This window comes from Tursiops truncatus, chromosome 2 (genome assembly GCF_011762595.2).
Source record: "Tursiops truncatus isolate mTurTru1 chromosome 2, mTurTru1.mat.Y, whole genome shotgun sequence".
In the NCBI taxonomy this organism is placed as follows: domain Eukaryota; kingdom Metazoa; phylum Chordata; class Mammalia; order Artiodactyla; family Delphinidae; genus Tursiops; species Tursiops truncatus.
Window position 1 is genome coordinate 112384665 of NC_047035.1, and position 26577 is coordinate 112411241.

At 35.2% G+C, this 26577-nt stretch overlaps 1 protein-coding gene and 1 pseudogene across 4 annotated transcripts in view; one reads left to right on the forward strand and one right to left on the reverse strand.

The window, feature by feature from the left end:
* UACA (uveal autoantigen with coiled-coil domains and ankyrin repeats) overlaps positions 1–26577 on the reverse strand; it is a 98419-nt gene that overhangs the window by 32246 nt on the left and 39596 nt on the right. For 3 of the 4 annotated variants that reach the window (XM_033851925.2, XM_019949053.3, XM_004311850.4), the window contains exons 2-5: positions 9712–9845; positions 5374–5462; positions 2234–2298; positions 1381–1438 (exon numbers count right to left, since the gene is read on the reverse strand). In XM_033851925.2, coding sequence (XP_033707816.1) covers positions 1381–1438; positions 2234–2298; positions 5374–5462; positions 9712–9809 — 310 coding nt within the window. In that variant the 5' untranslated portion in view covers positions 9810–9845. Of the gene's footprint in view, positions 1–1380; positions 1439–2233; positions 2299–5373; positions 5463–9711; positions 9846–11984; positions 12431–26577 lie in introns of those variants that run through there. The other variant, XM_004311851.4, reaches the window with a different exon arrangement.
* Positions 19295–19749, forward strand: LOC117311113 (ubiquitin-conjugating enzyme E2 N-like; annotated as a pseudogene).

Here is a 26577-nt window from a genome sequence, read left to right on the forward strand (position 1 = left end):
TATAACATTTTTAATAATTTTTAAAACATGATTATTAATAAGGTTGGATGGATTAAAAAACAACTATGAGAAGGTGGTAGGAGAATAGAAATATCATGTGACATATATTCATACTTCATTAAGCAGCAAAATCATTTTAAAATTTCCATCAAACAATAAATTAGTGCTACAGAAATGAATTATAATTTTTTATGATTTTAAGTTTAATTTATAAATTTGTTTTGATGAACCCATAACTACACAAGCTTGATAAGTATATCACATATGAATCTAGGTCTATGTTTTTATTTATTTTTTAATTAATATTTTTGTTTATGTAAATAGTAATACAAAATTATCATAAAAATATAAAACTATAGAAACTCACAGGAGTCATTGTGAGGCTTAAATGACAATGTATGTAAAAATGTTCTGAAAATAATAGCACTCTATACCAAAATTTTAAAAAATGCATTGTGTGAGAGATTAAACTATCACAAAAATACATAAGATTTTTTTAAAAAGGAAGAAAATCAAAAGTATAAAAGTTTGAAGGAAATTTGAAGTATAATACATTTTTAACAGAGACTACTCTAATCCTCTAATCTACCAAGGATATTCCATATACATGAAAGGAAACAGTAGGTTTTGTTTTGTTTTGCTTTTCCTTTGAACACCTAGTTAACTAGGAATTTCAGTCTTAGAGGAGTCTGCCCAGGGGTCAGACTATCTTACATTCCAAAAATCCTTAAATATTTAACTTTTTTCTAATCATTTTCTTTAAGACACCTAAAGAATAATGCAGATAAATTTTGATATACAGTATGATTAATAAAATCTTTGAAATTACTAATATAAATCTCTTTTAAAATACAGCAAATTACAATGGTATGTAATTCAGCACTGACACCTCTAAATCAAAACAAGCACCATCACCATTAATTAAGAAGTTACTACATGCCAGGTACTATTCATGATTCAGTTATAACCACTACTGCAGTAGTGTTAGTAACTTCATTTTGCAGATGAGGAAAATGAGGTTCAGACATGTTAATGAGGTAAATATAGTTTTTAAGAAAGAGAAGTCTTCCTCATTCCCATTTCTCCTACCAGTTCCCAAGCAAACACATGGTACTTACAGCTCCTTGAGAGCAGGATTATGGTTTATTCATATTTGGACTTTCAGTATCTAGCAACCTGGCCTGTAAATATTGGCTGAATGATTCTTTTTAAGCCGTACAATCCAATAAATTTCAAATCTGAATAAATAAAAAATTCATAACATTCTGTTTCTCCATGAATTATACAAATATATTCATGTTAAAACTTTGAAATTAATTTAAATGCCCAGCCATTTTAACAAAGCTTTGTTTATGTCCAAGTGAAACCTTTGCTTATTACCTGCATCGTGAAGTGCAGTTCTTCCCTGCAGGTCTACATGTTCAGTGGGACAACTGTACTGTTTTAAAACACAGATATTTAGTAATCTAAGAAAGTTTTATTTCCAAGTTAAATATCGAGACTCAAATGAACAGCTGTTATTTAATCTTAAAAATATTGCATTTATCAAAAACTCTAAAGAGTACTAGACAAGCCATAAATATTTTGACATGCGACAAATATAATAACATTATACTGCGAATTTAACAGTATTCCAGTAAACAGGAAAACATATGGTACATTACAATCGCATGAAATATAGAAACTGTTATTGTTTGGGGTTTTTTTCCAGCAAGAATTAAAACTTGAACAATTGAATCAGAAAAAACAAATGAGTTCTGCTGTGAAACTTAGTGGCAAACATGTTTAAGGAAATGTGTGACTAGACCTTTCAACTGAAAACGTAATTTAGCCCAGTAGTTCACGGAATTTTGTGGTTGCCTGATTATAAGCTTAACTAATGATGTTATTACATAGTCTGAGTTATTGATGTTTATACAGAAATATATAGATCCTATGCTGTATCACTTCATTGCAAGTCATATACCAGATGACAGAAAATTCCAATCTCCAGCTAATGTCAACAGGAAGGTCAAGTCTTTGTTGTTTATTTTTAATACACTGAGTTATGCAATTCACTTCCCTCGGAGTCTTTGCTCTTTATTGTTCACATTCTTTCACAAATGATGGAAAAAATATTATGTAAGCTAATAGTCAAAGCTAGCCTACTATTTTCTTTGACCTCAAGTTCCAAAAACACATCTGTTATTTGCAGTCAAAATAATAAAGTCAAAGTATTAACCACTTTTACTACCTGTAGAAGTTTTTGTAGACACAGTGCATGCCCATACTTTGCAGCCAGGTGAAGAGCATTCCTCCCTAGAAAAGAAATAATTTAAAATATATGATAAGGGTCATTTTCTTCACATGTGAATTCTCCTTAGAAATGTGCTTCAGTTTTCCAAAATCAGTTGACAGACTACTTCATTTGTAGGCACGCTTTAAGTTTCTAAGATGTCTCACCCAGTTTCATATTTTAATTAGAGATAATGTACACACCAAAACAATGAAGGTGGGAAGAAAAAATAAACATACAAACTCATTACAGAGCAAGAATTTTGTCTTATTCACCACTGTATCTCCAATACCTGGAGCAGTTCCTGAAACAGAGTAAGTAATTAAATATTGCCATAGGAGAGAAGGGAGAGAAAGAGAAAGAAAAAAAAGGAATGGGGATAGGAGGGAGAGAAAGATAACTAGATTTCATGTAACATTTCTCAACAGGCAGTGTGGATACCAAAATGGAGAAAGGTTAAGAGATGTGAGTCAAAGAAAGGGTATTCTCTAACTAATTTTTATGCTTCAACTAAAATTCAAAGTTTACAGAGAGATTCTGTCTCTGAAAATCAGACAATTTTTTCAAATATGTGATTAAAATGTGCAAATTTAAAGGAAATGATGAGGGGAGCAGGGAAGAGGTCACCAGATAATCTGGAAGGTTAACTCTGAATACTGAAAAAGGTAATTTGCAGAGAACATTCTACCTCCAAACACTATTTCTCCTAATTGTACTTCTTCACACAAATATCTTTCTTGGATGGTGAAAACTACAAGGGTTTCACCAGACTATTCCAGCTTCCAATCTTTAATGCTCTTAATTTCCCTCTAACTTCACAAACTTCTCCAAACGTAATTGTACTTCACAAGTAGACCTTTCTGCTAGAAAAGTAATGTGTGTTCTGTTCATCCTGGATGAAGGAATAAATTGACTTTCAACTCTCATTCAGTTTTATATGCATGTAGATAGGTGAATACATTTTGCTGGGTCTGATCATTTCTGTGTAGCTAACAGGTTCTAGAGCAAAAGGCAGTGAGTCCAGACCTTTGAACAGGTAACATATTCAACCACTCCTAAACATCCTCTACAAATAAGTCAGATGTAACAATTTCAAATTTCAATTTGCTACTGGTCATGGACAAACTTTCTAGAAACATTTCACATCCTGAAAAGTGACTAGAATAACTGGTGCTTACATGAGAAGTAAGAGCATGGAGTGGATAGTGAGGATAGACACAGTGGCAACAGTCCCTGGTGTTTACCAAAACGCCACAGAAACTTGGTCACATTAAAATGTCAGGTCAGGGCTAAGGAAATACCAAATCCAGCCACTTGAGATAGGACAGCAAAAAATCATGGAAATATCACATCTAAAGCATATCACCCTGAATTATATCAAAGGCGCGTACCTGGCAAGACCTGGGTCACAAATACCTCAAAACCACACTAACTTGAAATCTGGTTATTTTCAATCTACTTTTATATTGCTAGCAAATAAAGGAGTTAAGATAAAATACATAAAGATTGTTTAATCAAATTTTTATCAAATATCCACATCTGGATTATAACAGACAATATAACAGCAAATGAGACAAGGTCCTTGTTCTCAGGAAAGGACAACTCTAAAGACAAACATAATTAAACCCATCAATAAATACATGACTAAACAACAGCAAAAACAAAAGACAAAATGGGTAAAGCAAGGTATGCCAGAATGCAGTATATGAAAAGACGTCGTCTGCTGAGCTTGGGAAAGCATTTGAGCTTCATCTGCACTGAAGGAGGGAGGGCAAAATCACTTAGATTGGCCACTAGGCCGAAATGTCCAGAGCAGAATGAACACAGACAAAAACAAGAAAGACACGTGTTTGAATTGGAATCAGCACAATAAATAAAGTCTTATGAATTCTGAAATGGTATGGTTAATCCAAAATTTCTAAAAATAAATATTCTTCTGCATCAGTGGAAAACATATATATAAGTAACAACAGCTTTTTGTTCATTCAAAGGTGGCAAATAAATTGAGTTTCATCTTCAATTAAGGTAACTTTAGGTAAAGCTTTTCCTCACTAACTCATTTGTGATCTCTCTCTCTCTCCCCGCTTGCCTTCCATTTCCAAACACAATGTTGGTTAACAGTAATGTATTTATTTGTCCATACATGGAGTCATAGGATAAAAATTAAAGTTGTTAAGGACATTCTCTGCTCTATGTCAGCTCCCGTATTTAACTGAATAACAAAGTAGAAGTGCAGAGAAATAAGCTGCCACAGGTCTCAGAGAACTGAGAATGATTGTCCAGATGACAGAAAACTAAAACACTGAAGTAAAGCAATAGCTTTATTCAAATACTTAAAATCTATCTTGTGATGTGCAGACAAACTTATGCTGTAATATTTTAAAAGACAGACATAGGTATGACTAAGTTTAAGCAGAAGGCCTGGTAAGAGACAGACTTAAACTGTCTATTAGAAATAATTTTTATAAACATAGCTAGCTAAACACAGACCAGGTCTCCTCATGAGGCATAATGGTTAAAAACACAAACTCTGACTGCGACTCATCCACTGAAAGATCCCGGGTGAGTCGCTTAACAGTGCAGTGCCTTGCAGTCTCATTGGCTTGATGTGAGGATAAAATGAGTTAGTACGTGTAAAGCACTTAGCAGAGTAGCTAAGTCTATGTTAAATAAGTGTCACCTCTTCTTGTTATGATCACTACTGGTGATGTTGTTATTATGAGACAGTTAGTTCCTCAACACAAGAAATGTCCAACCAAAAACCAAATGACCTCAGGACAGTGAGAATTCATATACTGAATAGTATATGAGTATAAACTAAATGGCCCCTAAAGGTTCTTCAGAGTCTGAGATTTTAGAATCCTGTAGCACTACCAAGACCAGCCCTAGACCTCAGGTCTCCAGCTGCTCATCCATTCGGTCATCCTTTCTGCTACATCCCCAGTACTTGCCCTCTCCCCCAGAGCAATACCTCAGTTAATTAGAAACAGAAAGTTAAGGACTTCTCTTTGTAAATCACACTTAGCTCTGATTTAGAGCATTGGCAGTGGACAATGCTTGTCTTCTCTGTTTGTAACTGACTATGGAGGCAAACGTACCTGCGGTGTCACTGGTGGTAATATCAATTCCATGTATGAGGATGGCATTCAAACACTCAAGATTCCCCTTTGAGGCTACAACATGAAAGCTAAACAAAAAGAAAATACTTGTTATGCCATGGAAACTACTCAAGGTCAACTTAAATGTTACATAAATGTCACCTTATATTCAATACTCACATACATACACACACGTGTGAACATGCATTTTAAAGGCTACATTAGAACACCAATATATTTAATCCAAGAAAAAAGAAACCTATCTCATATTACTGAAAAACTCATTTTAATCCAAATTTACATTATTACCTCTATAGTTTATCATTTCAATAACAAAGGCACTGGTGTTTAGACCTTAATAAATGCACTGGAAAGTTTCTATCAGATTATTTTACTTAGTTTCAAATATACTGAAACCGCCAAAACAAATGAAGTTACAACGAAATGCTAAGGCCAAAGACAGATCAAAACACTTATCCATCTCTTTAGAATTATCATATTAAACCTGGCACAGAAAAGTCTTCAAAACAAGCTAAGCTACACTTGAAAGCCACAAAAGATCTGGCATCACCTTCTTCCTGAAGTACTACCACATTATTCTTCCTTTTACTCAGAGACCTGTACGACTGGTTCAAATTTCACACAAACAGAGTTGAACACGAAATAACTTTAAGCCATCAAGTACTCAAGATACATGATAAAATATCCCATTGTTTCTTTGATCATCTAATACTTTCTTAATCAATAAACATTTACAGAAATATTTTGTGTGCATTAAGAACTGACATTGTAAGTAAATACTGTAGGACTTGTTGGCAAAGGACATTGAACTCAGGTCCTAAACGAGTACCGTACCCATCGTGAAGTTGCCAGGAGGTAAAGGCTCAGCAAGGTGCCTGGATACAGACACACTTGGCAGCACACTCCCTGTCGGGGTCTTCCCCAACCATACCATTTGAAAATTTTACATTTCCCCATCCGCTGCAACCTTAGTACTCCTAGCTTCCCCATCCTGGCCTTAATTATTCTAAATAGAATTACACATTTTCTAATACTATATATAAATTCAAGGTTTATTTTCTTTATGGTCTATTAATCTTTTCCTACTCAACTAACTAGATGAAAGCGGGAATTCTTGTCTGTTCTGTTTCCTATTATATTCCCAGAACCAATGAAAGTACCAGACAGATGATGCACCCTCAAATATCTGAATAACTGAATGCTTAGAGACAAAATCTGGAGATAGCTAGCAAATTCATTTCCAGATATTACAACACTAGTTATGCCTCTATTAGTATTATAAGGGATATAAATGCAAACTAGAGACTGAGCACTACTAAGTAAAGTAAACCAGGTTTGTGTAAAGTTTGAATTAGAGAGAAAGAGATGTTTCTGATAAAAGGAATATAGTGTTCTTAAAAGTCTGATAAGTTCTCCTTAAATTGCTATAAGGCTGAGGGTATCAATCTCTTTGCAACACTGAAGTGGGGAATTATACTATGCAATGCACCATGAGAACCTTTTGAGGAATGGTAATTTCCATCAAGCAAAGGTTTTTAGTCTTCCAACAATCTTGGGGATCTCATTTATTGTCTGCTTGTTTTCATTTCTTAGCTCACAAAATCTGAAAGACTTCTTTCTTCAAAATAACTCAACATAATACTGATGATGCACTTAAAAGGGCAGAAATCACAGCAAATCTACAATGCATTATTAATACTGTTGTGCTATAAATAGTAGATGTGCTTCAGAAAGAAGATATATCAATCATTAAATTGTATGCAGAGTTGCAAAGGAAATTTGGAAAACTGCTTTATAGAAATACTCTTTTTCAATTAAAAAAATCAACTTTAAGTTTTCATTTTTTAAACAAGACAAGTACTTTTACTTCTATAATAGGAGATCCAGGTAATATGGACAGTCCCCACCTCTGAGGACAACTAGAAGAGCTTCATAAAAAATAATGCATCTGCTTGAAGGTGTCAGTAGGCTAACAAGACAGTGAAAAATTACTAGGCCAGTATGCAGGGAAGGACAGAGGCCCAGAGAGGTGAGCTTGGTATTTGGGGCTACTTTTTGTCTAGGAGCATTTGCTGATTCCAGAGAAAACAGCTGGGAGGCTGAACAGTACTTTTGACAGCCTGAGAGGATGGGGAGACAGGAATTGGAATCCATGGCTCTCCAAGTGGCAGTGAAGCTTCTTGGTGAACCTGCCCCATTTTGCCTGGGCAAAGGGCTACACCCTAGGAAAGAGGCAAACAGGAAGAAAACAGATCCTTGCAGTGACTATGGCTAGGCCTCAAATATTTCATTTTTGAAATTGGATAGAGGTCAAGAAGGACATGTTACTTTTGTCTTAAATTTCAAAAACTGAAAACCAAAAAAATCATTCAAAATAACATTATTTTTATAATTACAGAAAATATATTTGTAATATGTCTTATACTTGACTAAATATAAAATGCTTTAATTAAGAAAGAATACAGTTTGTGTGTGAGTAACAAAAGGAAAATATTTTATCCTATGAATCCCAGAAAGAATTCTACTTCCTACAGTGAAAACCTCAGAAACTAATACTACTCAAATATTTCACAAACTAAAGTTCATTGTTAATCAAATTACACCAGATTTTCATAATTCTGACCATTAATACAAATAATTTCCCTCAAAGTTGAACCTTAGATCAAAAAAACCTGAACAAAAACTCAAGTAATCATTCTTTCAAAACATTCAAAGCATGGACGGACAGAACTGAAGAAATTAGGTTTCACTGAAGATTTTCATCCCAAAGAAGATCCTTTTATCTTTTAACATCTTGGCATTTTGGAAAAAAAAAATGAAAAACAGTCAGTTTTAGATATTAAATTTTCACTATTTATACTGTGAGCCCTATAAATGGTTTAAAATTAGCAAAAATAGCAGCAGGACTCAAAATAACCAGTTTCTGTAGCTATCAAATTGCCTACTTGATAAAACTGAAACAGTATAAAAAAATTGGAACTTCTCAAACTTTATTGCTCTTATGAACAACTTAAAGTCGTGCTTTGCTATTTTCACTATACTTAAATATCTAAGCATTCTAAGGTAGTGACCTACATCAAACATTAACTATCCACTTCTTAATATTCATTTCTATATTTAGTATCTGGTTTCCAGTTATAATAGTCTAAAAAAAAACTTACGCAAGTATAAGGCGGAGAGGAATTTTAGGAAACGAGACTTTTCACCTCTAATTTTGGAAGGTTTCCCAGATAAGGTTTTAACTGCTATATTTATAGAGGGTAGTAACAGAAGCTAGATCTACCCTTTAACCCAACTGCTCCCCATCCTCAACAGGAAGAGAAATGATAAAGACTGGGGAGAGGTGAGAGAAAAGATGCCTGGTTCATAAGCATGTAAAGTCCTCAGTAACAAAAGCAAAAGGGTAGGATCACTACCTGTATCTCCCTAAGTCACACTAGTCATTCTGCCTCCCTACTGCCTGAAACATTCTCATTTAAATTAATTACCCAAATATAAAAATGGATTGGGGGTTAAGAGGAAAAGGCAGTGTAATTTACAGAACTCTTCCAAGACAGAAAACTGGGGTTTACATCACAGACCTGTGACTTTTTTTTTTTTTTTTTTTTTTGGCTGCATTGGGTCTTCCTTGCTGCGTGTGGGCTTTCTGTAGTTGTGGCGAACGGGCTTTTCATTGCAGTGGCTTCTCTTGTTGTGGAGCACGGGCTCTAGGTGCGCAGGCTTCAGTAGTTATAGCACGCAGGCTCAGTAGCTGTGGCTCGCGGGCTCTAGAGTGCAGGCTCAGTAGTTGTGGCTCACAGGCTTAGCTGCTCTGCGGCATGTGGGATCTTCCCGGACCAGGGCTCGAACCCGTGTCCCCTGCCTTGGCAGGTGGATTCTTAACTACTGCGCCATGAGGGAAGCCCAGACCTGTGACTTTTAATGAGACTAGACCAAGTCATTTAACCTCTGTAAACTTTTTCCTACTTTTTTCAAAGGGCCACTGCGAGGATCAAATATGATAAGGAGTATAAAAAAGCTTATAAACAAAATTGCACCGAATAAAAATGCACCAAATAACCCAAGCTATGGTTTGCCACAGCGTCCAAACAATTAGACCACTGGGTAGTATTTTAGTATTCTTTCTCTCACTTGAAAATCTTTCATATTGAGAACAATTATTAGTCCAAATTGTTTGAAAGTGATGTTGAAAGACTTTATAGTGTGGGTTTTGATAAAGGTTTTTTTAATTAAATGTTGATAACCATAATTCACAAATTTCATTTGTATCCCAAGGGTCTACCCAAATTTCCTTTAGGGAATTATCGTAATACTCACGCAGATCTGCCTTCCACATCTAGTTTGCCTGGATTGACCCCCTTTTTAGCAAGGATTGAGGACACTTTTTCTACATCTCCCCTTTCTGCTGCTTTCATCAATCGGTCATCATATTTGTTCCAATCTGCTGCTTGCTACAAAAAAGAAAAAAAGAATGTAAACATGGCATACTATATATATTAGTAAGACTTTCGAAAGAAGGGGAGAAAAAAAAAGAGAAGGGAAAGCAGTAATGTATAATACATCACTCAGTTACCAGCTGCACCCCAAATTTCCTTGTCCCTGCTGTTCCAACGTCACAAAAAGAACCTTTCCAAAACACCTGATGTACAAGAAATATTTTAATTATACTTTTGAGAAAAAGGATGTCTCTCATGTTTTCTGCCCTGTTTTCTTTGCCATCAGAGCAGAGAAAGATTGAACACCTACCCTGTTCCAGGCATGAATGACTCGAACGACCCTAGTAAACTAGAATTATCATCCTCACTTAACAGATGAGAAAAATCAAGACTCCAGGGACATTAAACGACTCAAGCAGCCAAGCTCAATCGAGATTTCTCATGACTTCAAAAATCAGTGTGCTCTTTTTTTTCCTATTCTGTAACTCATGCTTTCAGATTTGGCTCTGATTATCTCCCAAGACCCTTAGACACAGTGGAATTCTGCACACCTTTTAAGAACCCCACCACCACTACTCACTTAAAAGGCACTGTTTGAAATATAATTATGGAGACAAATTACACACACGTACACTCAAGAGAAAAAGCAATCCATTATGCTTATACGTTAGGATAAAAAGAAACTTCTACAAAGAATAAAATGAAAAAAAAAGACTCTAAAGTACTAACTACCTAAAAATCCTAAAATTACAGGATCACAGATGACTTTCATTTTCTTCCTTCTTTACATTCAACATATATTGCTTTTGTTAAAAAAGATTTTTTATTTCAACAAAAACAGTGCATGTGTATTTAAAAGGAAGCTCAAAGGCAATTTTTTTTATAGGAGAATGTATCACATGATGTATATTTTAATTATATCAAGGTTATCTTTAGCTTTGATTGGATAAAATATATTCAAGACATTCTGAAGCCAATAACTTCAACCTTTTCTTAGTAAGTAGAAATGTAGAACCCAGCACTAAAATATACATTATTTAAACAAGTAAGGTTTTAGCCTTTTAAAATTCTATACAGTAAACTTATTGCTAAATTCTTTGCTAAGTCCAGCATCATTTCTAGAACAAAAAAAGATGTACATATTTTTCACTTAACTTACAAAGCAATTCCTATATCCACAAACACCATAACAAATTTCTGGGTGGGGGTGGGGAATGAATCACTTAAATGAAGCATATCCTCTAAATGCTGGATCAGTATGATTATTTTATATCTACTATCCCCTCTAAACCAGAAAAAAAGAAAGCAACCAATTTTCTAGCTAAATAAGCAATGCATTCATTAAATACTTGAAGTGAAAAATATAAAAACTGAATATGAAAAAAGATAAATACATTAAAATGTTAACCCACCCCTGAAATCTGATTCAAGTACCTACACAGACTTCAGAATTGTTGTCGCTAGTCAAATTTGGAGATGAACCCACTTCTTTCTAACCTGAAAAGTTCAAACTACCAACTATGAGTAGTGGCTAAGCCCTACTCACTGGCTCAAAGTCTAAACTACATTTTAGGCATCCCCTTTCTTTAACTTTAAAACAAAACAATCAGTTTACTGACTCTAAATTGGGGAGTGGTAGTAGATGTAGGCTTTGTGTTTTCAAATGCCTAAGGGATTAAGTCACGTTTAGCGCACAAACGCTTGCTGTAAATTGATTAGTTTATCCTTTTAGTTAGAACAACTCAACTTTATTTCCAGGTAAAGTCCTGGTGGAGAAAGGAGCTATCTAAAACACTAAAACAATTGTAAAATCCAAAAGTAAGGCTCTTTAAAAGATAATTAAATGAGATTAAAGTCTCATATTATCCTGTGATTCTCAATTCTACTCCACTAAGCATTGTTTTCCATTTTGGTCCACTGTCAGTTAACAGAAATACTGCTCAATTATTAAGATTCTATTATATGCTTTTTAAACACAGAAAAAGAAACAAGAACTTTTGTTTTCGATCACTACCCCCAATCTGCTAATCAAATAAAGCAGAGAGAATATAATAGACAAAGAAACCAAAATTAATAAAACAGTACATTTTAAAAGAATACGGTTCAAAAAGCCTAGCCAAGACTCTTGTTACACTGGACTACAGGGATACCTACTCTGTTCTTAGGAGCACAAGAAAACCAACAGTTCATCATAGACAGGATTTAGTTTCTTGTTGCTAACAGCAAACTACTTCGCATTAAGTTACAAATCTCTGTAGCTCACAAAGCAAGCCCTCAGAGAAACGCCTAACAAGTGACTCGGTCCTTCCCGTTACAACTCTTCCTGTTCTGCAGTCTTCATGCTGGGCTACACTTAGCTTGGATCTCTAACGATATTTTCCTCGTCTTCAGAATCCTTCTCCGCCTTCATAACGCTTGAAAATTATCTTCCTTGCTGTGCAGCACTTGAGTAAGAGCAGCCCCCAAATCAGGTACTGTAACTCCTCCTATTTGTTATTCTTTAGAAGCTGTCTTTCAAAGCTGTCCCTTTTCAGGGACTCCACTGGAAAACTTCAACTCTGCATCCTGCCGCCTCAACACTGCAACACAGACCAGCATCTGTGCACGATAAAGCTGTCCACATCCGAATCATCCCGTAAGCAGTGTGTAGGCTGTCTCCCATTGGTCAGGATCTATTTTAGATTCCATAGGCCTTGACAGCTGAGTGATAGATAGAGAAGAGCAGCTAAGAATATACTGTAAATTCATGCTTCTCCTCTGAGTAATAAACTTGAGGTCTGCTAGGGAAAAATGACTCAAACACATTGTAAAACATGCTTATTATATCAAAGCAACTTGCGTGACATCACGACAAAATTGTTAAGAGACAACTTAGGTTATTCCACAAAACAATATTTAAAACCAGTTTCAGTCTTAGGATCCTCTATCATGAAGTTATAATGACCTTGATAAACAGAATATAAAATTCTATTTTAAGCAAATGTGTCACACTTTAATTTAAGGAAACACACACACACAGAAACATTTTCAGATTTTCTCCGTTTTCCTTGTACCCCTATCAGTCTCGTTCAGCATACAACCAGGTTTCAGCTTACAACTGCTGCCAGTCTGTCTCCTAACATGTCAAATGAGAAGAGCCAGAGGCACTGCCAAGACATTAAATAGTCTGCATTATGATGAATACTTTTCAACAAATTTTAAATTTAACTCAGTACTCTTAATTTCCAAGTTTAGCACCCTGCCTAATATAACAAGTAAATATTTTATAAGTGGAATCAAATTATCTAGATTCAGGGATTTTAACAAAGAAATAAAACGATTAAATACTAGAGGAGACAAATGCATAAATCACTGAGCAAGATTGTAAATAAAACTCCATTTGGGGACAAAGCAAACAACCTCTCCACATTCTCCATGATGCTTAACATGCTTGTACCACAACATTCCTTACATTATCAAGGATGGTGACAAATGTCTACAAGCTCCAGGGTGTTCTGTACCTTCTAGTTCCCACAGTAGCACGAGAGTACTTTACACTTCCTCCAAAAAGGCAGATTTGGGAAATCATTTCATGGGAATGCTAAACATCCCAACACAACTGTTTATAGGAAGGAGGTAACTCTATACTATAGATCATGCTGCCAGTTAAAAGTTCTGTTACGAATTTCATCAAGAAATCCATTTCCTACTATTTAAATTTAAAATATTAGGTACATATTCTAATTATAAAATATATAAGATCATATACCATAATGTTTTATTTTTGAAACAATGATTTTTTTTTCCCCCAAATCACATTAGACATCACAATGGATTCTGGCTGGACCCAGTGACTCCACCCACTCCATTTCACCGGTCTTCAGAGGAAATCTGGGTGGGATAGAACTCAGGCCCTGTCCTTTGGTTAACAAAGCAAGCACATTCTTTCTATATATAGGACAGCAAAGGCAAAGGAAATAAAAAGACAGGGGGAGATCTGTAATGTATAATAAAAGCCATATATGGAGCTGTCTGTGCTAAGGCTCAGGAGATGGGATTTATGTGCCCTCCTATTCTGCGGATATCCAGAACCTCCCCAGCCTCTGTGACTTACTCTCTTGTCCCTACTCTCGCTCCTGCCTTCCCAGGTATTTCCCAAGAGCTCTAAGCAAATTCCCACCTCTGCTGTCCCCTGTGTCTGTAAGGTTCTTCCCTCACCTTCATTCTGGTTCTTCTTAAATATCACTGCGTTAGAGGGCTTCTCAAACCTCGGTATCTAAACAGTACCAGCCCCATTCTACCCTTGCCACTCTTTATCTTTCTGCCCTGTTTCACTTATCTTCATAATAGTTATCAGTATCTGCCCTTATATCATATGTTTACCTGCTTATCAGCTTAATGCCTGTTTCTGGTATTTACTTCAAAAGAAATCAGAATAACCAGGGGGACAGATTGAATTCAACAGCACATTAAAAGGATTATACACCATGACTAAGTGGGATTTATTCTTGGAATGCAAGGACAGTGCATCACATGAAAATTGATCAACGTAATACACCACATTAACTGACTTAAGGACAAAAGTCCATGTAATGGACTTAAGGACAAAAGTCCAACTAATGTAGAAATATCATTAAATAAGATTTAAAATCTTTCATGATAAAAACACTCAAAAAACTGGAAATAGAAGGAAATTACCTCAACATAATATGGTAATATATGGGGGCTTCCTTGGCAGCACAGTGGTTGAGAATCTGTCTGCTAATGCAGGGGACACAGGTTCGAGCCCTGGTCTGGGAGGATCCCACATGCCACGAAGCAACTAGGCCCGTGAGCCACAACTACTGAGCCTGCGTGTCTGGAGCCTGTGCTCTGCAACAAGAGAGGCCGCGATAGTGAGAGGCCCGCGCGCCGCGATGAGGAGTGGCCCCCGCTTGCCGCAACTAGAGAAAGCCCTCGCACAGAAACAAAGACCCAACACAGCAAAAATAAATTAATTAATTAATAAACTCCTACCCCCAACATCTTTTTTAAAATAATAATAATAATGGTAATATATAAAAAGCACATAGCTAACATCATATCAATGGTGAAACACTTATCCTCTAAGACCAGGAACAAGATAAGGATTCTCACTCTCACCATTTTTATTCAACATAGTATTAGAAGTCCTACCCAGAACAATTAGACAAGAAAAGGAAATAAAAGGTATCCAAATTGGAAAGGAAGAGGTAAAATTATCTCTGTTTGCAGATGCCATGATGTTATACATAGAAAACCCTAAAAATTCCACAAGAAAAAGAAACTGTTAGAACTAATAAATGAATTCAGCACAGTTACAGGATACAAAATCAACACACGATAATCAATTGTGCTTCTATATACACTAACAATGAGCAATCCAGAAATAAAATTAAGAAAACAATTCCACTTACAATAGCATCAAAAATAATACAATAATGGGGATATATGTATACTTATAGCTGATTCACTTTGTTATACAGCAGAAACTAACACAACATTGTAAAGCAATTATACTCCAATAAAGATGTTAAAAACAAAACAAAAACACTAACTTGAAAAAAATAATAATAATACAATAACTAGGAATAAACCTAACCAAGGAAGTGAAAGACCTGTATACCAAAAACTACAAAACATTACTGAAAGAAATTAGAGAAGACACAAATAATAGAAAGACAGTTTGTGTTCAGCTTGGAAGACTTACTATTGTTAAATGTCAATACTACTTGAAGCAATCCACAGATTCAACACAATCTCTATCAAAATTCCAAAGGCATTTTTTTCAGAAATAGAAAAATCCAGCCTAAAATTCATACTGCCTTTCAGGGGAAACCAAATAGCCAAATAATCTTGAAAAAGAAAAACAAAGTTGGAGGTCTCACACTTCCTGATTTCAAAATATATTACAAAGCTACAGTAATCAAAACAGTATGGGGGGGGGCTTCCCTGGTGGTGCAGTGGTTGAGAGTCTACCTGCCAATACAGGGGACACAGGTTTGTGCCCCGGTCCGGGAAGATCCCACGTGCCGCGGAGCAGCTAGGCCCGTGAGCCATGGCTGCTGAGCCTGTGCATCCGGAGCCTGTGCTCCGCAACGGGAGAGGCCACAACAGTGAAAGGCCCGCGTACCGCAAAAAAAACAAAACAAAAAAACAGTATGGTACTGGCATAGAGACTGATACTTAGATCAATGAAATAGAATAAAGAACCTAGAAATAAACCCTCACATATGTGGTCAAATGATCTTTGACAAGGGTGCGAAGACCACTCAATGGGGAAAGGACAGTCTCTTCAACAAATGGTGTTGAGGAAACTGGATATCCACATGCAAAAGAATGAAGTTGGGCCTTATCTTACACCATATAGAAAAATTAATTCAAAATGATTAAAGGCTAAATTTAAAGACCTAAATTTAACATCTAAATATAAAACTCCTAGAAGAAAATATAGGGGAAAAGCTTCATGACTTTGGATTTAACGATTCCTTAGATATGACACCAAAAGCACAGGCAACAAAAGCAAAAATAGACAAATGGGACTACATCAAACTTAAAAACTTCTGTACATCAAAGGACACAAACAACAGAGTGAAAAGGCAACCTAAAGAATGGGAGAAAACATTTCCAAATCATATATCTGATGAAGGTTTAATATGCAGAATATGTAAAGAACTGTAACTCAATTATAAAGAAACAAATAACCCAATTAAAAATGGGCAAAGGACTTGAACGGACATTTCTCCAAAGACGATATACAAATGACCAACAAGCATATAAAAAGATGCTCAGCATCATTAAATTAGAGAAATGCAAATCAAAATCATAATGAGATATCACTTCACACCCATTAGGATGGCTACTATCAAAAAAATAGAAATAGTAAGTGTTGACAAGGATGTGGAGAAACTGGAACCCTTGGGCACTGTTGGTGGGAATGAAAAATGGTGCAACCACTATGGAAAACAAGACGGAGGCTCCTCGAAAAATTAAAAATAGAACTACCATAAGATCCAGCAATCCCTTTTCTGGGTATATATCTGAATGAATTGAAAGTAGGGCCTCAAAGAGGTATTTGCACACCCATGTTCACTGCAGCATAATTCACAATAGCCAAGAGGTGGAAGCAACCCAAATATCCATTGATAGATGAATGGATAAACAAAATGCGGTATATACATGCAATGGAATATGAATCAGGCATAAAAAGGAAGGAAATTCTGTCACATGCTACACCATAGATGAATCTTTAGGACATTATGCTAAGTGAAATAAATCCCAGCCCCCCAAAGATAAACACTGTATGATTCCACTTATATGAGGTATCCAAAGTAGTCAAATTCATAGAAGCAAAATGTAGAATGGTGGTTACCATGGTCTGGGGAAAGAGGAAAACGGGGAGTTGTTGTTTAATGGATATAGCATTTCAGATTTGCAAGATGAAAACCTTCTGGTGATAATTTACACAACAATGTGCATATACTTAACACTACTGAAAGATTCACTTAAAAATGGTTAAGATGGTAAACTGTGTTTCTTTACCACAATTAAAAGTAAAAATAAAACAAAAGAAATGCAATCTCTCACAATATCATTAGCATGATTCATATCAATTAATAAACTTTTTAAAAACAAAATTAAGAGGGTGAGGATATACATGAAACAAGATTGGCCATAGGTTAATAACTGTTAAAGCTGAGTTACAGGCTCATTGGGGTTCATTATACTAAACTATTCTCTCAACTTCTGTATATTTCATGCACTTTTGATACATGGTCCAATAAATCTGATGTATAAACTTCTAAACTATATTACATGCTTATTACCAAGACCCTTCACTGATTCATTAATATGGCAGGAAATGCAGTATATATCCTTTCCACTCAGTCTTCTCTGGATTAAAATGAAGCTATTGTCATTCACAGCCATATACTTACAAGATGAGCCCTGTGCCATCGAATGAAAGCATTCTAAAAAGAAGCAGTAAGTTTTTTAAAAAAGCATTAATGTTTACCACATTTTATAATAAATATATTTCTATACTTCAGTACTGCACTGGTTTGAAAAGAAGATATTCATCAAACTCAGAATGCAGCAAGCCAACACATTTATGGTAAAAGTCAAAATACAGCTATTTCTAGAGAATAAATATAACATTCTAACACAAAGCAGTTATTTCACTAGGTAGAGCTAAATGGATGATAGCTTTAAACTCTAGATCACCATAAAGGAAATCACTTAAAAGTTCTGACAGTGATTCCCTCATGTTAGCATCAACTGCAAATTTGTAACTTTTTCAGAAATTAAATCATATTTTAAAAACTTTTAAAGTGATTCATCTTCAATGTAGAAAATCTATAATATATTTAATTTTACATATAAAAACATAAATGACCTATAATTCCACCATGCAGAAAAAAATTACCAAAAATTTTGTATATTAAGCTCAAATTTCTTCTCTGTTAAAAGGTTTAATCAAAATTTTTTAAACATAAATAAGTCCAACAGTTGTTTCATTTATGCAATATTTAGGATAGAAGGTCTCCTGAGAAGAACTTTATAGATGCAAATAAACAAGTAGACTTTAAAATATACACAAATTCATATAAAGTACTTACATATTTAAGGGATGGACTCAACAGACCACAGCTAATATGATTTGAAGACCAGTTTTAGACTCAAGGCAATTTTGGATACATTATCCAAAAGAGAAATATACAGGATTACCACAAAACTTTCATAGAAAACTGCTTAAAACCAAGAAAAGTCATGCTAAAGAAAAGTATCTAATTCACAGATCTTCATCATTTTGGTGTCATAGACCCCAGTAAGATCTGATGAAAGCAATGGACCTTCTTTTAAAAATTATACATAAGCACAGAATCAGAAAAATTTACATTTATTTTCAGATTATTTCATTGACCTCCTCTCTACAAATATGGAGTCCATAAGCCCCAAGATCAAAAACCCCTAATATAGATAAGGAGAAGCAGCAAAAGAGCTTTGTCTTTTACATAATGTTTATAAAAGAAGTACTGAATAACTGCCAAAAGATGGGATATTTGTTCAGTAAAAATTTACTGAGCATCTATGTGTAAAGGGATATGAATACTTGACTCAACATTCAAATATACATGACCATTTGATATGTGCTACACCACACGTTAGGTGCTGGATATACCATAGGGAACAAAACATACATGAGACCTGGCCTCAGGCAATTCACAGGAATAAAACCCAGTTACTTTCTTTAACTGATCTCACAATATGAAAAAGACACAGATATATATGTAAACATGCACATAATCATAATACACTGCTATAATACCACATTAATTACATGTAAGCTATAGAAGTAGTTCAAAAGAGGGAAATCAGAAAAAAATTTGTAGAAAAAAATGACTAAACTATCTACTAAAAGATGAGTAGGGAGACAAGACCAGAGGCTGAACTCTGGATCTGACAAGATGGCTGGGCTACCCCTCAGGATTATCAAGGAAACCCAGCGTTTGCTGTCAGAACCAGTTCCCGCCCGGCATTAAAGCAGAACCAGATGAGAGCAACACCCGTTATTTTCATGTGGTCATTGCTGAGCCTCAGGATTCCCCTTTTGAGGAAGGGGCTTTTAAACTTGAACTATTCCTTCCAGAAGAATACCCAATGGCAGCCTCTAAAGTATGTTTCATGACCAAAATTGATCATCCTAATGTAGACGATTTGGGAAGAATATGTTTAGATATTTTGAAAGATCAGTGGTCCCCAGCACTGTAGATCTGCACAGATCCAGGCTTTGTGAAGTGCTCCCAATCCAGATGGTCCATTAGCAAATGATGTAGCGAAGCAGTGGAAGACCAATGAAGCCCAAGCCATAGAAGCAGCTAGAGCATGGACTAGGCTATATGCCATGAATAATATTTAAATCAATCCGATCGGCAAGTGTGCATCACTTCTCCAGTTCTGCCAAGACTTCTTCCTGTTTTGTTTGCATTCAATGGACACAGTTTTAGAAACATTACAGAATAAAAGCCCAGACATCTTCAGTCCTTTGATGATTAAATGCCCATCAGCAAATATGCCTTGTCCTGATTCACTGTTGTAAAGCATGAGCAGAGGCTAGAAGTATCATCTGGATTGTTGCGAAACATTTAAAAGCAATGGCCCCTTTCTGCTTTTACGCATTTCCCCCATCATGGTTTAAGTAGAAAGCACTGTGAATGAAGGTAGTTGTCAGGGTTAGCTGCAGGGGGATAGGTGTTTTTCTTTATTTTTTTTGGTGAGGGGGAAGTTAGTTTTATTTTAATTTTATGGGCTCCTTTCCCCCTTTTTTTGATGATCTACTTGCAGTGGTTAAAAGCAGCTAGCAAGTTCTTTAGAATATGCTCTCTAGCCAAGTCTAACTTTATTTAGATGCTGTAGATGGACAAGCATGATTGTTTGAACCAAAATGGGAACACTGAACAAACATCACAACCCTCACTTATAACACTGTGACTTTGCTGTCAAGTGTAGAATCCTCCCTTCAAGAAAAAGCTTGTAACCATTTTGTATGGCTTGTCTGGAAACTTCTGTAAATCTTATGTTTTAGCAAAATATTTTTTGTTATTCTAAAAATCAAAAATAATATAAAAATAAAAGATGAGTAGAGAAATCACCAGGTTTGAAATAGCACCACAAATTAGGAAACTAAACACAAATGTAGCCCTTTATGGTTTATGAAGCACTTCATATTCATGATATATCAATTTAAAAATCTATTCACATATGACTCCCATACACATTTGCAACCCAGACTTCTTTATCTCCAGGCCCATGTATTCAAATATCTTCTTGACAATTCTTCTTCAGTGTCTTAAAAGTGTCTCCATGTCCCAAACTATAAACATGTTCTTCCTCCTGAAATCTGATCCTATTCCAAGTTTCACTAACACAGTAAATGATACCATGATCCATCTAGTTGTACAAGACAGAAACCTAGAAATGAGTCTTGACACCTGACTCACCAAATCCCAGTGACTTTACCTCCCCATTATTACTCAAATCCACCAGCTCATCTCCAGGTCCATCGACATTACCCTACTTCAAGTTAGCACCATTCCTTACCAGGATGACTGCATTAATCTCCTAAACAGTCTGTCTATATTCATTCCAGCCCCTTCCCTTGGATTCTCCACACTGTAGCCAGAGTGATTTTCAAAATGAAAACCTAATCATACCACCACCACTACACCACTCCCTTCCAAATACCCTCTCCCACCTCGCTTAAAATCCTTCAGTAGTTTTCTGTTCTTGTAGGAGACAGACAAATTCCTTTATGATGTCTACAAATCCCTGAATGGTGTTACCCCTACTACCTCCCTCAGCCCCATCATATGAAATGCTAACAGTGTTTCTCATATTATATGTGCAGAAATTGAGTCACTAGGAGATTACGGGATTTCGTATAAAGCAATTGCAGTTAGTTGCAGAATGATTAGAGAATCCTATTGTTATGACTTGTTGTCCAGTCCTTTCCACTAATTAAGCTATTTCCATTTCTCAAATCATCTGAAAATAAATCTTTGATGTAAAAATGCAAGTATCTTTAAAAAATTTAAACATCATAAACTTAGCTGTCCTTTACAGCAAAAAAAAGGGACAAAAATTTCCACATTTGCATATGCAAACTTTAATGAAGCACCTACTACATGTCATGCATGGCACTAGGGATACAGAAGTGAGTAAGACAGCCAAAGTCTCTCTCCTTTTTAAAACTACTTTATTAAAGTATCATTGACATGTAAAAAGCAGTACACATTTAATGTATACGACTCCATGAATTTGAGAATAAGTCTATTCCAGTGAAACCACCACCACCATCAAGGCCATAAACATATCAAAGTCTCTCTTCTAATGGAATTTGATGTTCTAAAGGAACAAAATAGGGTTAAACAACTAAGGAAAAAAAAAAAACTATCAGGTGAGAATTGGGAAGGAGATGCGATGGAATGCTGGGGATAGATTATTGGGTTGGGTAACCCAGAAACTTCTGAGAAGGTGATATTGAAGATGGTATCTGAGTGAAAAGGAAGAGCCAGCCTGAGAGAATTTACATTTCAGAAGAGAACAAGCAATGAAGTGAGTTTGGCATGGTTGAAAGAAGGCCAGTTTAGCTGACTAATAATGAGTAAGAGGGATCACGGGATGAGGAGGGGGAGGGGGGCAGGCACTACCAGATCTAAAATGTGAGTTTCCCCAGTTTTGTCATCAAAATTTTTCAAAAGGGACTTATTCAGGAACTAAAGCAACTCTTCTTCATAAGGTTCTTTTGGCCACTTTAGAATCAAGTCTAAAAAAATAATTCATCCTAAAGTGCTACTTTTTTTCACTTCCAAGCATTTATATTGAACAATATACAGCTAAGTCTTAACTTGCCTTGAAATGTTTATAAGATTAATCAATTATCTTAACATAATAAATATCATAATGTACCTCACCCACCTCAGACCTGGAAACCTAAACAAACTTTGCAATGAACTACACTAAAAAAACCACCATAAAAGAGAAATAGCACCCCAAAAAACAGAATTTCACAATCACATCCTCAAGATAAGGCTCTTCAAGAAAAAGAACATAGAGGCAACTAAATAAAGTCTTCTCCCAGGGGAAAAAAATCCTAAATAAAAGCTAAACAACACATACATTTAGGCAAACCCCTAAATATCTAATTGAAACAAAGTACAACAGACTTCCACGGTATCCTACAATTATCACCATTCCTGTTACTAAACCCAAGACGAGCTCTGCCACAACTGAAAATGGAGCAAACAACAGAAAGCAAAGCTCATGAAGCATAAACATTCCTTGAAGATTAGGCTGCACAATTAAAAGCTGTTCTACAGTTCACTGGATTGGTGACAGAAATATTTCCCCCATTCCATTTAGTCCAAAGATTATTTACTCTTCTTTCTTATATAACAGCAAATTAGAGCTTACATAATAGAAAAAGGAAAAAAAAAGAATGTTAAGATAAACGAGGGAGACAAAAGCTGCGCATCCACTGTCTTCTTGCCAGACCCCAGACTCTCTTCCCTTTCTGATTTTTCCTTATCCTTATTTAATTAGGCCCCATCTTATCCTCTCAAGCCTTCCACTGTGTGATCTGAAAGTACTATATAGTCAGGACTCAATGGAACAAATAGAGGAAAGGGAAAATTATACCCCATCAATCATTTTTCTGATTAAGATGTTAACAGGCTTAATCCTGCTTCACTGGATTTCTCTACATAAAAATGTCAAACACAAAAAAGACAACAATAATAATAACTATTATTATTACTTAATAAATCTAACATCTTAAGGACTGAAGGTGCTATGAAATCTAAAAAAACTTTAAACAACTGGAGTCAAAAAGACTCAGCACTGCTTTGATAAGATTTCCTAACCACCCGGTTTGATTCTATTCTAGTCTGTTGTATAAATACCAGACTGTCTACCCCTAACTATTGCAGGTATTTGCTCCTTTATTAGAACTGTCTAGGGACCCAAAAGAGGTTATTTAAAATAGACAGGAAATTGCCTCTCCAATTTTACTAAGCCATTTGTTTCATAATATTACTTATTTCACCCTTCCTCACCAGAAGAAGCATTAAATTCTAAAGTAAATATATAGAGAGATCTTAAACACAAAAAATTATAAATGTATATCATACAAGAATAGAGCTCTCAGGCTGGATAAATAAGATTTTGTTTAAGATTCCCTTTAAAATGTTAAGCAATTGGTTATCTGGGAGAAATTAAATATAAACTTTTTCCTTAGAAAATTTTAGAAAAAATGTATTCAAATTAGAATTCTTTAAATGCCTAAATGTCATGAGTGAAACTTTTTCAATATAAAGGTAAAAACAGAGAAGGGTCTATTATGCCTCCTACCCCACCTTACACACACCAATGAACAAAGTAATACCTCTGACGAGTTTTAACAAACATTTTGGCTAATGTTTGATATATATATATATCTCAAAACAGGAGGAAGCATTCTATGTTTATTCTTGATAAAGTAAAAAGCAAAACAGATACACTTAAAAAAGAGCCTCTGATGGGGTTTGACCACAGTGAAAAATAAAGAGATATTTTTGTTTCTTTGGCTTTCTATTTTTTCTTGGCTTTGCAAAGAAACATTAGCTAAACAAAAATATGTTTGCTAGAACTCAAAAGACCCTTCAAGAATTGAACTAATAATAAATCTTACCCTACTAGCCAGTATTTTTAAAATTAAAAGTGGGAAATATAAAGATACGTACAAACAGAGGGTTATAAGAAAATATATGTTTTTGTAAACACATTAGAAGTTAACTGCTTTTTTTAAATTATGAAATGAATAATAGTTCTACACATATGCATAACTCTTCCCACACAGCTTTTTAAGCAGGATTTCCTTCCAGTGAGTCTTAATATATTTCTCCCATATTAAAAATACATGACCAAATTAATAATGAGAAAGAATGAATACTCTCATGATATTTAGGTATATAACAAGAAAAAACAGCATTTAAAATAAAGATTCAGTTTCAAACTTCTTTAAGAAATACTTGTTACACTATAAGAAGAACTCTCTAAGTCATATTGTTATTTCTACTTTCCAAATGGGGCATAAAGAAACTGAGGAATTTACAGTGTTGGACTGTGCAGCTACTATTAATTCCTTTCACTCCTGTAAGCCCACCCTTTGCTACATGACTTTGCCATGATTCCCATCAAAAGATGGCATTTATCTCCTCGTCCCGTAAATCTGGGCTGGACTTGTAACTTATTTTGACAAATAGAATGTGGCAGAAGTGACCCTGTAGAACTTTGAATCTAAGTCTCAAGAGACCTTATAGCTTGCCCTCTTGGGATGCTGCTGACACAGCGTAAACAAGTTAGTGACCCAGAGCATGAGAGAGCTTAAGGGAGAAAGAGCCCAGCCACCCAGTCATGCAATCTAGCATAAAGTGCCAGACACATCAGCGTGGCCAACTTAGACCACCCAGCACTATAGGCGCTACCAGATGACTTGGCAACCACATGAGTGACCCCAGACAAGACCAGTGGAACAACCATGCAGCAGAGCCCAGCCCAAATTGCTGACCTATGAAGTCAGCAACAAGTAAAATAGCTGTTGTTTTAAAACACTACATTTAAACCTAGGACTGTCTGAATCCGGGGCCTAGACTGTCTCTACTAACAAAAGCTGCAATTTACTATTTGGTTGGGAAACAAATACATCTTGTACTCTAACTCAATTTTACAGATACAAGAGCAATCAAATTAAAAAATAATAGTTTACTTTTTTTTAACCCATGATCTGAAAAAAGGTGATGAGCTGGGTACAGAAATACCTTTTTAACCATCTTAAAAGAAGGAAAATAGATACATACAATGAATTCTGCAATTGTAATAAATGAAGTTGATCAAATTTTATAGAAAAAATACTTTTCATTCCCAAAGATACGCAAGTATTCATTTAAAAACTAACAGCATTCGTATATATTTTATCCATAAAAACTGAACTCAGCATGTGATCTAAAAATTCTGAATGTCTGTGCAATGAAACAATTAAGAAATTATTAAATTTTATGAATCTAATAAAATATGTGGCTTTCAACAAAACATTGCTACTGTAATGTTTAATAAGTATACATTCCTACTTGAATGGAAATACTGAACTAGGAGTGGACCGTAACAGAGCAAGGACTGCAAGCACCATTTCTATGTATTCTTTAAGGGTTGGCAAACATTTTCTGTAAAGGGCTAGATGGTAAGTATTTTAGGACTTGCAAGCCATGCAGTCTCTGTTGTAACTATTCAACTCTGCCACTGTAGAATGAAAACAGCCACAGATCATATACAAAAAAAAAAAAAAAAGTATTGCTGTGTTACAATAAAGCTTTATTTATATATATATATATAAAAAAAAAACAGGCAGTGGGCCACAGTTTGCCAACCCCTGTTTTAGATGCTCAAATATCTTCAGCCAAAATACATCTAGTTTATTAGTTGTGATCAAGCTAATTTGTTTGCTGCCTTACCACGAGACCTATTAGAAAGTACTCTCTGTATTCATACTCTACTCCCTGCAAAATAGCATTATGTATATATGAGGGTAAATTTTATATAACAACTTGGCTCTGCTATGATGACCAGTTGTTTGGTCAAACAGGAGTCTAGGTGTTGCTATGAAGGTATTTTGTAGATGTGATTAACATCTGAAATCAGCAAACCTGAAGTAAAGGAGATAACCCTTGATAATTTGGGGTAGGCCTCATCCAATTACTTGAAGACCTAAAGAGAAAAATCTAAAAATTCCCAGAGAAGAAGCAATCCTGCCTCATGACTGTAACACAGAAATCCTGCCTGAGTTCCTAGCCTGACGGCCTGCCTTACACATTTCAGATTTTTCAGCCCCATACCCATGTAAGCCAATTCCTTAAAGTAAATAAATCTCTCTCTTAGATATAGATATCTATGAGATACAAATATATAGGTATTTCCTATTAGTTCTATTTCTCTGGAGAACCCTGATTGATACAATATATTAAGGTAATATGACCTTAAATTTTAAAAAGGATATACTCTGATTTTTGTGCATTATCCAAAACTATGTGAGAAAGTTGTGGTAGACAGTATTATTATTTGAGATTATTCAATCCCCTACTTCCTTGCAAGATGATTATATATATACATCCACATGTAGATGTGTGACTTGTGCATATCTCACAGGGAAAGAATAGAC